This window comes from Schistocerca piceifrons, chromosome 2, assembly GCF_021461385.2.
Source record: "Schistocerca piceifrons isolate TAMUIC-IGC-003096 chromosome 2, iqSchPice1.1, whole genome shotgun sequence".
Classification (NCBI taxonomy): Eukaryota; Metazoa; Arthropoda; class Insecta; order Orthoptera; family Acrididae; genus Schistocerca; species Schistocerca piceifrons.
In genome coordinates, this window is record NC_060139.1 from 654,295,149 (window position 1) to 654,310,191 (window position 15,043).

The 15,043-nt window shown below is 43.6% G+C and overlaps 2 protein-coding genes across 2 annotated transcripts in view; one reads left to right on the forward strand and one right to left on the reverse strand.

The window, feature by feature from the left end:
* LOC124775900 (adenylosuccinate lyase) overlaps positions 1-15,043 on the reverse strand; it is a 492,241-nt gene that overhangs the window by 355,945 nt on the left and 121,253 nt on the right. The gene's annotated exons all lie outside the window — the stretch shown is intronic.
* LOC124775902 overlaps positions 12,162-15,043 on the forward strand; it is a 37,079-nt gene continuing 34,197 nt past the window's right edge. The window contains exon 1 of the mRNA XM_047250738.1: positions 12,162-12,276. Coding sequence (XP_047106694.1) covers positions 12,229-12,276 — 48 coding nt within the window. The 5' untranslated portion in view covers positions 12,162-12,228. The remainder of the gene's footprint in view (positions 12,277-15,043) is intronic.

Below are 15,043 nucleotides of genomic sequence, written 5' to 3' on the forward strand. Positions count from 1 at the left end.
TACCGTCACCTCCGGCTAGCTTCCGTGGCGTGTTGCATGTTCGAGCAGCTGCTCACTTGGATGGCGGCATATCCGGGCACGACCACTGAACACATGTGAACAAGAAACGTGATTCATCCGACCAGGGCGCACGTGTCCACTGATCCACGTTCCAGTCTCGATGATTCAGTGCCCACAGCAATGATAATTGCCGTTATCGTTGGGTCAACATGGGAACACGTAGGGTTCGCCCACTGCGGACCACCGTGTTTAACAATGGGAGCTTCAACTTTGTGCTCCAAAACACCCGAGCCTGCACCAGCATAGTTCTCTGTCGTGAAATCTGCCACAGATCGCAGGCTATCCTGCTACAGACAACGAGCAGGCCTCCGACCTCCACGTTTTGTGAAGAGTCGTGGACATCGAACACCTTGTCATCTACCCGTAGTTTCACCAGCCTCCAACAACTTTCCATAGATTCTCACGACGACGCGAAAAGCCGACCAGCTTTGCCAATCCCGACGTTCTCTGTCCCAAGCGTCTGGCAATTGATATCTGCTCTTTGTCAGAGCCGCTTATGCCATTTGCTGCCTACATCGCCACTTGAAACACTGCCTAATCGTCTCTGCTCCTCTTATACACGGTGTTTCACAATTTATGTTACACGGTTCTTGGACGTGTAGAGGGAACTTAGTGGATAAAGTACTGATAAGGAACGCATCTGCGAATACGTACCGTTTCGATGTAAAACAAGTCTGAAGATGGGATCACTTTTAAACCTCCCGCTTCAGGATAAGCACACAGAGGAGACAATGAGATCTGACCTGTGCGCACTACACTAGTCCATGGCCTGGACAGTGTTTCGAACAACCGTCGTGACGAAGGACGACCTCTTCAAAGTCGAGAATGAGGCGCGTCCGTGGAGCACCACCGCCAACCCTCATAGTAATTGCGAACGTACCAGCTTCTCGCAGCCGTTGTTGAAATCGGACGAAAACGGCATGTGACGTCATAATTAGAACATGAACTGACAACGACGCTCTCTTCTCAGCCTACAAGGGAAAAAGAAGAAAACTAACATCTCCACGAACAATTTTCCGCTTTACGGTTCGATTCTCTTCCAAAAGACTACTTTACACAAATCGCGCCATAGGCAGCCACAGCGCATCGAGCTATGATTTTATTTACGCCAGCAATTAATACATGTTTCGATAAGACTCGCTAAACTGTAACAAAATATTATTTTAGAAAGACATTGAGCAAGAAATAAAGTACGCCCAATAAATCTACAAAGAAGAAACCATTACTCCGATTACGCGGGAACAACACACGTACACTTCCTAAAAGGGAAAAATTAACAAGCAGTTCTACACATTTATGTTCGGTTGCGACGCAGACAGCAGCATTTGTCATTTACGTAAGGTTATGTTTGTGCTGGAATCTCAGTTTCGAGAAAAAAAATAACACAGAGGCTATTCTACTACGATGCAACTACATTCGCCATCCTACACATGGATCTTCCAACAGCTGACCACCAACAGTCATCTTTTTAAAAACACATACTGATTGTTTCTCACCAACATTGAGATCCAAATCTGTTTCGAAGGTAAGGTCGGAAAATGAAATTAAAATTGCGTGCATATACCACCAAAACAAGACAATCATACCGAAAGTAAGATTCAGTTCTACAATCGCAGACACTCAGCGAAGTCCCTTACAACCATCAAAGTAGGAAAACTGATTGACTGTACAGCGACACGCATAAAAACAAAAACCGAATATGCAGAAAATCTATTTCTACTTCAATATATAGTCGATGAAACACACAGACCACATACTCGAAGATGTTCGGAAAATTTACACGAACGAGATGTTATTACTGAAAGTGATTCCCGCTGTAATCCATCCGCGAAGATTTAGTGTCTAACGATGGTACAAAGCTACATGTACAGCCTTCATACTGTGGTGTCACCGCCAGACACCACACTTGCTAGGTGGTAGTCTTTAAATCGGCCGCGGTCCATTAGTATAGGCCGGACCCGCGTGTCGCCACCGTCAGTAATTGCAAACCGAGCGCCACCACACGGCAGGTCTAGAGAGACTTCCTAGCACTCGCCCCAGTTGTACAGCCGACTTTGCTAGCGATGGTTCACTGACACAGACGCTCTCATTTGCCGAGACGATAGTTAGCATAGTCTTCAGCTACGTCATTTGCTACGACCTAGCAAGGCGCCATTATCATTTGCTATTTATCTTGTGATGCATGTACCGTCAGACCGATGTCCACCAATTATGGATTAAAGTTAAGTATTACATCATCAACGTACTTTATTTGCAATTCTCAAGATATTGTCCTGTTCCAGACCTCACGCCAGTAAGCGTGTAATTAAACGCGTGCATTTCGGCCTCCTCTAGCAACACAGTGTTGGCTCTTCTGCCAACACTACACATACCACTGCGAAGTGCCTGGCGGACAGTACTTCCCATTACACCACTTATAAGAGTTTTTTTCCCGTTCTATTTACATATCGAGCGTGGGGAGAATTTACGCATAAATGCCTCTTTGCTGTCTGTGTCTTTGCGAAGCTTACGAGAGCGAAACGTATGGAGTTGTAGTATATTCCTTGCTCCCTCTCTTAAAGCTAGTTCCTGAAACTTTATGAGTACGTTTTCAAGGAATAGTTTGCGTCTATCTTCAAGCACCTAGCACTTCAGCTTCTTCAGCATCTCCCTGACTCGCTCCCATGGACCACACAAACCTCTATCATCCGGCCCCTTGCGGCCAATCCAGCTGTCGGGTACAATGTCGTTTTCGCAATCGCGTACTGAGTTGTGCCAGTGAGGCGGCGCATCATCTTGCTGCCATATGCAGTTCTGTTCTGCGGTTCAGGTTTTACTAACTCAGGGAAGGCCCACAGTGTAGCGCCTCACGATAAGAAACACTAGTTACAGCTACTTCAGCGACAAAGAAAAGCCCACATACTTTCCGCCGGAGTATGGCACAAAAAAACATTCAAATTAGTCGAGTCTCGTTGCTCCTGAACCACATCGCAGCGATTTTGTGACACCCATATGCGCACATTATATGTGATCGCCTTTCCACTTAGCTGAAATGTCGATTCATCACTGAAGACGACGAGGTCAAGAAAATCTGCATCGTCATGCTGCAACATTTCGTTTGAAACTTTGGCACATAAACCGTAGTCTGTAGCCTTTAAAGCTTGTAACAACTGTAAACGATAAGGACGTACGAATATACAAATACGTCCGACCTGCTGTAGTAATCTCTAAGTAGCTATAACTGCTGTAACGTAATATTTGCGGCAGTTCCCAAAAGATGTTGCTTGACGATATTTAGTCTAATTTTAAATAACCAAGAACACACGCCACTTGGCCTTCTTTATTCACTTTACTTAGCAGCAATCTCAGAATCGCCACATATTTGCTACCAAAGAATAAACAAAACAAAAATTTAAAGATATTACATCATGTTATCAGTAATGAACTATTAACGGTCTTAGCAACTTCATAAAATATAAAAATTCAATTTAGATTTCATCACTGTTGCCTTTACATAGCAAACAGGACTCTAACGGAGAAAGACTGCAGATAGGTGGCGCTGGATGGGAGTGTGGATCAGCTGTGAGGAGAATAATCTGTGCAGTTGCGATAACGCTGTGTCCCGGATGGCGCAGTGGTTACCAGACCTGCCTAGTAAGCAGGAGATCCCGGGTTCGAATCCCGGTCCGGTACACATTTTCGCTCGTCGTCCCTGATACTGCTTAATTTCCCGCTGCAGTTGAGAGCAGCGATCCCCCTTCAATTTACATATAGTGTTTCACAGCTGCTGGATCTGCGTGGTGTTTGTTCTCTCACAGACATTGAGCATTCAGATGAGAACGTAGTTGTAGGCGTCTACTTAAAAATCTCCACACGGTCTTCACTGGAACTGTTAAAGACTAATCTACTGAACTTATTTCTTGGAGCTACGCATGAAAGACTCTCATTCGTTCAACGCATTCTACAGTCACTCTTGGTCGTTCCATACTCTCCCCTTTGCGCACAGGTGCACACAAACAAAACCGTTTGAGTTACTCTTTCATTTGATGTATTATTTATGATTGTAAGTTGAATGTAATAAATGCTACAAAGCCTTAAGACCCGTATACTCATTTTGAAACACCCTGTAGTATGTGCCCGGGCATTAATATGCAACAAGAATAGCAACAATCCCAACAAACTTGCCCGAGGCATTCTTCAAGTTACTTCTATATTTGTGAGGAACGCAGATGTCAGACTAAGCTTCAATGGAGATATACTAAATAAGTGTAATGCGTAAAGGAAAAAGACCCCCTACACTATTGTTCATTCGTATGGGACCAAATCGATTACCGAAAGAGAGAGAGAGAGAGAGAGAGAGAGAGAGAGAGAGAGACAAGATTCAAAAGGAGATGCGCAACACGTGACTGGTTTTTGCTGACAGCGTGAGAGTGTCATAAAAACGCGCGACACATGCGAGCTAATGACAAGATGTTACCTGTTACGGAGAAGATTATATTTCAAATTCTGAAAGCATAGGTTCCAAAGAGTGCCAAGAAACAGTCTACTATCCCCATACAATTCACATCACATCATAACCGTGACAACAAAATTACAGAATATTGGATTCACTAAGAGACGTGCCAATGACCGTTATTTCCCTGTAACACCAGCGAATGGAATGTCGTTGTTGTGGTCTTCTGTCCTGAGACTGGTTTGATGCAGCTCTCCAGGCTACTCTATCCTGTGCAAGCTCCTTCATCTCCCAGTACCTACTGCAACCTACATCCTTCTCAATCTGCTTAGTGTATTCATCTCTTGGTCTCCCTCTACGATTTTTACCCTCCATGCTGCCCTCCAGTACTAAATTGGTGATCCCTTGATGCCTCAGAACATGTCCTACCAACCAATCCCTTCTTCTAGTCAAGTTGTGCCACAAACTCCTCTTCTCCCCAATTCTATTCAATACCTCCTCAATAGTTTTGTGATCTACCCACCTAATCTTCAACATTCTTCTCTAGCACCACATTTCGAAAGCTTCTATTCTCTTCTTGTCCAAACTATTTATCGTCCATGTTTCACTTCCATACATGGCTACACTCCATACAAATACTTTCAGAAACGACTTCCTGACACGTAAATCTATACTCGATGTTAACAAATTTCTCTTCTTCAGAAACGCTTTCCTTGCCATTGCCAGTCTACATTTTATATCCTCTTTACTTCGACTATCATCAGTTATTTTGCTCTCCAAATAGCAAAACTCCTTTACTACTTTAAATGTGTGATTTCCTAATCTAATTCCCTCAGCATCACCCGACTAATTCGACTACATTCCATTATCCTCGTTTTGCTTTTGTTGATGTTCATCTTATATCCTCCTTTCAAGACACTGTCCATTCCGTTCAACTGCTCTTCCAAGTCCTTTGCTGTCTCTGACAGAATTACATATACAGATTGAATAACATCGGGGAGAGGCTACAACCCTGTCTCACTCCCTTTCCAATCACTGCTTCCCTTTCATGTCCCTCGACTCTTATAACCGCCATCTGGTTTCTGTACAAATTGTAAATAGCCTTTCGCTCCCTGTATTTTACCCCTGCCACCTTCAGAATTAGAAAGAGAGTATTCCAATCAACATTGTCAAAAGCTTTCTCTAACTCTACAAATGCTAGAAATGTAGGTTTGCCTTTCCTTAATCTTTCTTCTAAGATAAGTCGTAAGGTCAGTATTGCCTCACGTGTTCCAACATTTCTACGGAATCCAAACTGATCTTCCCTGAGGTCGGCTTCTACCAGTTTTTCCATTCGTCTGTAAAGAATTCTCGTTAGAATTTTGCAGCTATGACTTATTAAACTGATAGTTCGGTAATTTTCACATCTGTCAACACCTGCTTTCTTTGGGATTGGAATTATTATATTCTTCCTGAAGTCTGAGGAAATTTCGCCTGTCTTGTACATCTTGCTCACCAGATGGTAGAGTTTTGTCAGGACTGGCTCTCCCAAGGCCGTCAGTAGTTCTAATGGAATGTTGTCTACTCCCGGGGCCTTGTTTCGGCTCAGGTCTTTCAGTGCTCTGTATCTCCCATTTCATCTTCATCTACATCCTCTTCCATTTCCATAATATTGTCCACAAGTACATCGCCCTTGTATAGACCCTCTACACACTCCTTCCACCTTTCTGCTTTCCCTTCTTTGCTTAGAACTGGGTTTCGAGAAGGAAATAGTATTGTTACATCATGTACCATATATCACACAGTTTACGGTGGCGAATATGTAGTGACAACTGAATTTGTGCCACACCGGGACTTGAACCTGGATTCAGCGACTCATACTGCATCAAAGAGTATAATTAAATGCACTGAAATGTAACGGATGAATCTCCTAGTGGTGTCTGGAAATTATAGATGGAACTGAAACCGTTAGTGACAACGATTTTTGAGCTAGACCGGGAGGCGTGCTCAGATAATACAGGGTGTTACAAAAAGGTACGGCCAAACTTTCAGGAAACATTCCTCACACAAAAAGAAAGAAAATATGTTATGTGGACATGTGTCCGGAAACGCTTACTTTCCATGTTAGAGCTCATTTTATTACTTCTCTTCAAATCGCATTAATCATGGAATGGAAACACACAGCAACAGAAAGTACCAGCGGGACTTCAAACACTTTGTTACAGGAAATGTTCAAAATGCCCTCCGTTAGCGAGGATACATGCATCCACCCTCCGTCGCATGGAATCCCTGATGCGCTGATGCAGCCCTGGAGAATGGCGTATTGTATCACAGCCGTCCACTATACGAGCACGAAGAGTCTCTACATTTGGTACCGGTGTTGCGTAGACAAGAGCTTTCAAATGCCCCCATAAATGAAAGTCAAGAGGGTTGAGGTCAGGAGGGCGTGGAGGCCATGGAATTGGTCCGCCTCTACCAATCTATCGGTCACCGAATCTGTTGTTGAGAAGGGTACGAACACTTCGACTGAAATGTGCAGGAGCTCCATCGTGCATGAACCACATGTTGTGTCGTACTTGTGAAGGCACATGTTCTAGCAGCACAGGTAGAGTATCCCGCACGAAATCATGATAACGTGCTCCATTGAGCGTAGGTGGAAGAACATACTGACGAAACTAAAATGGGCTCTAATATGGAAATTAAGCGTTTTCGGACAGATGTCCACATAACATCTTTTCTTTATTCGTGTGTGAGGAATGTTTCCTGAAAGTTTGGCCGTACCTTTTTGTAACACCCTGTATATTAAGACGAGTGATCACGATAAGCAGTAAATCCGGGTTCGAGTTTCCCGCTCGCACAAAATTTCACTTTTCATTATATATTCATTACACTGCAGGTTCAGCATACGCTAATGGTTCTCACTGCTGTCATTTTATGTCACTGCATATTCACTGATTCCATCCCCAACAATCCATTCATTTCATTTCAGTGCACCTAATGAAATTCATATACTGACGGAGATTTATCATCCTGCAGCGGACGTACAGCCACACTCATACTGTAATGAGGAGCGGAGAACAAAAGACGTGGATCAGTCTGAAGGCTACAGGGGAAAATGAACGTAAGTCCACGCGAATGAATTGTGCAGAGGGCAATTTGCAAAAATGAAACAATAATAATTCAAATGGTTCAAATGGCTCTGAGCACTATGAGACTTAACATCTGAGGTCATCAGTCCCCTAGAACTTAGAACTACTTAAACCTAACTAACCTAAGGACATCACACACATCCATGCCCGAGGCAGGATTCGAACCTGCGACCATAGCAGTCGCGCGGTTCCGGACTAAAGCGCCAAGAATCGCTCGGCCACAGAGACTGGCAGTAATAATTCAAACATTATTCAAGTTCAGATCTTGAAACTATGTTTTATTCTTAGTAGTATAGATCTGGAGGGGGGAAGGCAATAGTACGCCTTCTATTAGTTATACGAGCACTTTTTATATTAAATATAAATCAGAATGTTACATTCTTCTGCTCACGGGAGAACGAGGTAATACCAAATTATATGTACAAAAACACATTCAGTTCGTTGTAGGTTTTTAAACATTTTCAAAAATATGCAAATAATTTACTTCCTTGCTTATTGGAAAGTCACTCAACATTATAAAGGGTGTATCAAAAATAATCTTCCGATTTTTTAAAAAAATCGTATCTGTAATGTTACACGAGATACGTGCGTGAACAACGTACTGTTGGAGAACACTGTTACTCGAAGCACATATCTCCATATGCTTGAGAACTTCCTTTGTCCACATTTGGAGACTGATTCGAACGGCTTCATTTACCAACAGAACGGGCCACCGCCACACTGGCATCTGGAAGTAAGGGAAACTTTTAAATCAAAGGATTTTATTGAACGATGGATCGGTCGCACTGGACCAAATGAATCAGCCTTACATTACTGGCCTCCAAGGTCACTGCACCTGACTGTATGTGATTCTTTCTCGTGGAGGTTAATAAAAGACTCTTGTTTATGTGCCTCTGTTGCCAAAAACAACCAATGAACTGAGACATCGCATAACAGCAGCTGCGGAAGCTGTAACTCAAGACATGCTCGCTGCAGTGTGGGAACAATCTGAATACCGCAGTGACATATGCTATGCATCTTAAGGGAGGCATACTGGACACCTAAGAAAAGGTATGAAAAAAAAACTTTTTTAGTTTCCCGTTCATCAAAAAACAAAATTCATTGTGTATGTTTATTAGTTTCAGATATACAGGCGTGCCAAATAGGATGATTCTTTCTGATATACCCTGTATTTTCTACCTAATAATACAGGAAGCACTATGTGGCAGTGAATACAATAAATTACCCAAACGGTAGTGATGCTGATTCTGTTGGGTTTTGGAAGAGCGTTGTTTCTGGAGGTCTACGGAATTCTCTGTTGATATTGGAACGTAATCTTGAGAAAAAACACCTCCGTTGCTGGCACACTTCTTTCCACATTACTTTCTAACGTTACAATGCAGATCCGAAATTATTATTCTTGGTATGTTTTGTCCACTTCATTTGCAGACCTACTTTCCTGTTTTGTTGCCATTTGGGAAGTTATTCGTGGTCGTCTGTATGGCTCACGACGAATCGCAAAATAGTAAACAAATGAAACTGAACGCCTGGTTTAAAGTTACGACCTTCGAGGAAAACAAAGCAGCTGTCTGTATAACAAGTAAGAGCACGTTGGCCAACTAAAATAAAAAATAAAACCAACTGTTAGTACTATGCAGAGCGCAGTTTACGGACGTGCCTCCCCCCCCCCCCCCCCCGCCGCCACCCACCCCCAGAGAGAGCTGCGCCCCCTTCCCCTTTCTCTCCTGTACATTTATATTAAAACAGTCAATATTTTTGTGACATCTTTGATCAATAAAGCATTTGAAGACTGTAATACACCGAGCATAAGGTATACAATCGGACAAAAAATGAATGACAAAAATGCACTATCCGTTTTTCCTACGTGGTCTTCTTACATAATACAGGTTATCGAAAATGGTAAGTTAACAGATACGTAAAGGCAAAAATTTCAGTGCCAGATATAAGGAAACGCTGAGCAGCACTGCACTAGTAGAACTACTGATGTCTTAATAAAAGAAATTTAAAAAAGAGCAATACACAAAAGGAAATGGAAACTTATGAAGATAACTTCAAATACCAGAATATGTATTTCAGTGGAAATCCCTCGATGATAGGCGACTTACCTTCGACGTAATGTTGAAGAAACCCAAACTATGTTTATAGCAAGTGCGGATTTGGAGAAAGATATCTGGTGATGTTGACACACACTTTGAAATTCTGGAATAAACTATAGGCAGCAAAACTTTATTTACACAAATCAGACAGCAATTCTAACAGTGGAGGAGTAGGAGGAGATTAGTGTGTAAACGTCCCGTCGACATCGAGGTCATAAGAGACGGAGCACAAGCTCGGATTAGGGAAGGATGGGAAAGGAAGTCGGCCGTGCCCTTTCAGAGGAACCATCCCGGCATTTGTCTGGAGCGATTTAGGGAAATCAGGATGGCCGGACGCGGGTTTGAACCGTCGTCCTCCCGAATGCGAGTCCAGCAATTCTAACAGTGGATGACATATAAGGGAAGCAGTATTTGAGAAGGAAGTGAGACCGGGTTATTGCCCATCCGCAGTCAGTCTGTATACAGAGCAAGTTGCCAAGAAAACCAAGGAGAAATTTGGACAGGGAAACATTAAGTTTGCCGATAACACCGTAATTCTGCCACAGAGGGCAAAGGGCTTGGAAGAACAGTTGAGCGAGGTGATTAGCATCTTTGAAATATATTATAAACATCAGCCAAAGTACGACAAAGATAATATAATATAGTCGAATTAAATCAGGCGTTACTGACGGAATTAGATTGACAAGAGAGACACTAAAAGTAGCAAATGAGTTTCGCTGTAAGTTAAGATGGTCGACGTAGAGAAGTGTAAAATTGGGACTGGGAATAGCAAGAAAAAATTTTCCGAAGAAAATACATTTGTTAACACGGAACGAAAATGTAGGTGTTAGGTAGCCTTCCCTGAAGGTGTTCGTCTGGAGTGTAGTCTTGTATGGAAATGAAACATGGACGATAAGCTGTTCAGGCAAGAAGAGAAAAAAAGCTTTTGAAGTGTGGTGCTACAAAACAGTGCTGGAGATTACATGGGTGGATCGCGCAACTAATGAAGAGGTACTGAATAGAATTCAGGAGCAAAAAATTGATAGCACAATTTGTCGAAAAGAAGGCGTGGGTTGATAGGACAGATTCTGACACATCAAGGCATCACCAGTTTGGAACTGGAGGGTGTAGTACCGTAGATTATCGACACTGCCGGATCCGGTGCCTCGAAGATTCCTGCGGAGGCCGCGAGCGGCGGTTTCTATATCGCCCCCGATGAAGAATCTGAAGTGTGCAGACCAATGAAGAACGCCAGACACCTGGGCACCAGTCCTCAAGTCGAGGTTACGTTTAGTTGCTAGTTGGTGCCGAAAGTTATACCGAGTTGTTGATAGACAGACGTACCAGCAAACATTCAATGTACATAGATGCACGTCCGTGTCGGGCCTCTGCTTGTAGCTTGCCACGGCTCCCCGAGTTGTCAACAGTGTAACATTCCTTCACTCACCAGCTGAGTACAATATAGGCTGATCCCAGCGGAGGTTCGAGTCCTCCCTCGGGCATGGGTGTGTGTATGTTAGTCTTTAGGATAATTTAGGTTAAGTAGTGTGTAAGCTTAGGGACTGATGACCTCAGCAGCTAAGTCCCATAAGATTTCACACACATTTGAACATTTTTAGTACAATATATTTATTTAATGTGCACTTGTATCAAATGGTTCAAATGGCTCTGAGCACTATGGAACTTAACTGCTGAGGTCATTAGTCCCCTAGAACGTCACACACATCCGTGCCCGAGGCAGGATTCGAACCTGCGACCGTAGCGGTCGCGCGATTCCAGACTGAAGCGCCTAGAACCGCTCGGCCACTCCGGCCGGCTCCTGTCTATTCATCATTATCAGCGAGGATGTAACTTTTGGCTCCTCCCAACATAACGGTTACCGACATGCATTGTAAGAGGGGGAAAGGAGGGGGCAAAAAATCCACAGGAAGACCAAGAGATGAGTACATAAGCAGGTTCAAATGGATGTAGGTTGCAGAAGTTATTCGAAGATGAGGAGGCTTGCACGGACTAAAGACCACAACAATAGGGTAGTGAGTAGTGCTTGGCTAGGTCAGTAGATAAAGCATTTGCCTGCGAAAAGTAAAGGTCCCAGGTTCGAGTCCCCGGCCAGGCACACAGTTTTAATCTGCCTAGAAGTTTCAAAGCACAGGAAAATTTGTCGGCCGACTTGGATTCTACCCTAGCATGTGACGATAAAAGACAAAGTGAGCCCGCCAAGTGTCGAGTACGGTTCGGGAGCGTGGCGGCGACCCCAAACAGTGACGGCGTTTACGAAAAGTTCGCTGCTCCTGACAGTCGGCCTTTGTGGCGAGTAGCTATGAGGGGTCTTTGGGTGGCGTTTAGCGGATTTCTGCCAAAAAGCGCTGGAAAAGCACGCCGCGCCTCTGGCGGCCGCGGTGAGTAAGCGACGCCCCCCCGGCGGGACGCGCCGGCGGCGGCAAGGACGCGCCGAGCGCTCTTTTATGGCCGCCGACGCACGCCCCTGCCGCAGTTAGGCTCTGGGCTCTGTGGCGACGGCACCGCGGCGACCATGTCTCTCAACACCGCCTTCCGCGTCTCCATCAAGGTGATGCAGCTGGTGAGTACGCGACTAGTTCATTCTCCCCGAATCCAACGCCGCCTGCTGAGAAGGGCGTTGCTGCATCCGTGTAGCGCACTGGATCTGTTAACCACTGTGCAAAGAGCGAGCCGTCACCAAGGAAGTGTCACGCGTCCTCATTCCCATGTCCTGGCAGCCTCTTCCTACGTACAGGATGCGTATTTATTTATTCGTTTCGCACTAACCGACAAGAATCATACTCTAACTTCATTTCCTCATCATCCCTATTTTCTGCTTTCCCAATATTATTTCACCTTCTTGTAGCTTTACCGTTTACTTTCTGCTGCCATCTAATACTTGATTCTTGAAAGATTATTTCTCAATTTCGATTTTAGAAACTCTTTTCTATCCGGTTATTTTTTTCTTTCTGCTCTGAACCAAGATACTATTTTACTTGTATAAATACAATCAACTATTTGTATCGTTGTTGTCTCCTCACACAGTCTACAACGATGACGAAAAATTGTCCATCTTCATTTTGTCATTCAGTCCTATTTTTCTGTATACTTTACTAAATTTTCTGATTATCTATAATTTCCCCGCCGTCTTCCGTCTCTATTGCACCCATTACGTCTCTTGCAGCGCTTCTTTCTGATGTATCAAGTTCTGGATACACTACGACTATATACTGTACAGTGTAAAGTACTCACTGGCATATGGACATTCTGGTCTGACCGCTGTAGTGCACTGACTCAATCTTGTGTTTCGAAATATGTATTTTAGTTACAATACATATACAAAATTACAGCGAATGTTCCAAATATTACCGATATTTCTATAACCCATTTTTACTGCTGAAGCCAGCAGCATTTATAATAATTTCCTCCATCAGTTGTCACTGAGTGTCAAATCAACAATCTTGGGGGCTTCCATTATGTCTAGGAACGGCATTTTGGGTATTTCCAGTGTACGTCACTGGGAGAAAATGGTGAAATTTATTTTCTTCGTTATTGCCACACTAGTTTCTAACCGCGTGTCGTAAGTTCAACACAGCAAAATTTATAGCTTACGACAAGAGTGGAAGTGGCCACAACACCAAGAGGGGTTTTATTTGCCACGAATTTGAATCCCTGAATCCGTCTCAGAAACATATTTTGGAACATTTGGTAGATTATTAAGTAATTCTTTGTGTCCTTTATGTCTCAGGATGTAGTATCTACTTGTCTCTCTCTCTACGATTTTTCTCTTTTTCATGCCCTCTCCTGGAACGAAAGTATCAACTCTCAAATTTCCGTGCTTAAATATTACTGTTGAAACACATTTTTCGTTAAATTTAATTTTGTCATTGGACTAGAGTTATTGTGTCTTTATTATTTTTAGCCGGCCAAAATTCACTATGTATCTTAGCGAATATATGCCCCTTTATAAAATTCAAGGCGGTTGAACGCGTGTCGTTGCGTTTTATTTCTAACGGCGACAAGCTTGCCGCGACTTAAGGTTTTTTTAACAACCCTTGTAAAGTTACAGTGCATTTAAGTGTCTTTGATCTCTGCCTTCAAAAAATTTGGCCACTACTAAACAACTACTCGCCGCGTCAACGCTGTATCAGTGTTTACACGTGTTCTATTTCAGATGAGTGTACTAGTTCAGTTGCACAAGGGTGCGGAAACAAACTCCCCTTGGCCTCATAAAATGAATCATCTTGGAATTCATTGTACTGACGGCAAGCCACTAGTAGATTTAAACTTTGGTCCTCCTGAACGCAATACTCGTCCCTTGACTTGCAGTTACCCGTTGGCCATACTGCTTTTCCGATAGTTTAAACTCGGCCATGTTACCTTTGTGACACATCTTCGCGCACTTCTCAGCTATCTTTTGAAGCGGTTTTCTATTTCGCAACTGCATACATATAAGGGTACCCCTATATAGGTAAGAGCCTAACCTAGACCAACAACTTAGGCTTCAAGTGTCCAGCACAACACTACCTTGAGGAGTGAACGTTTACATCTCTACTGGCCTCGCGGCGGACATGAGCTCGCGAGCAAGAGCGTTTGTTTTCACAGTTTTACGAGTATGAGTCAGACTGCCGCTGGAGCAACAGCTGCTGTGCGTTCTTCTGGAATTTCTTGATCACCGCGGCTCCAGCTCACTCCACAGTTCGTGATGCACGGCAGGCTACAGACGACGTAGCTCCTACCACAACCGTTCTATTCAGCTTCTAAGTCGAACGGCTCTGATTTCTGGCCTAGAATGTAACCCATCCGGTTATACACATCTCAGACCCAACTGAAACTTGCTCCGGGCCACATAGAAACTGCAGCTTATTCTGCTGCTGTTCCTTTTTAGTTAAGTGCGTTCGGAAAATTACCGACACAACTTGGTTCAGAAACAACGATGGAATTATCCATTTCTTAGTAGAAATTTATGTATCTGCGAAGCTAGCTTAGAAGCACGAGTACTCGAAAAGTAGAAAGATTTCGCTACTTGTTTCTCACCTTATTTATTTTCTGTAATAACAAAAAATACGGAGTTTTCTTTTACTTAGCCAGTCCAGCTTAGAATGTCATCTTGCAGATAGAGTGCAGCCTTTCTCTGCCGCAGCCGCCTTTTACACCACGGAAACAACACCAGTGTTATTTGATACACTGAGTGAACCTAGGTCCGTCGGAAACGGCTGAAAAGAGCAAAAATCCACTCTCGTATTCGAAACTTATCTTGTACTTGCAGAGCCGGATTCCACTGCTCCACCCACTATACCATCACGACCACACTTCCCTCGGTGTAGTGTGCTAAACATGTACCTATC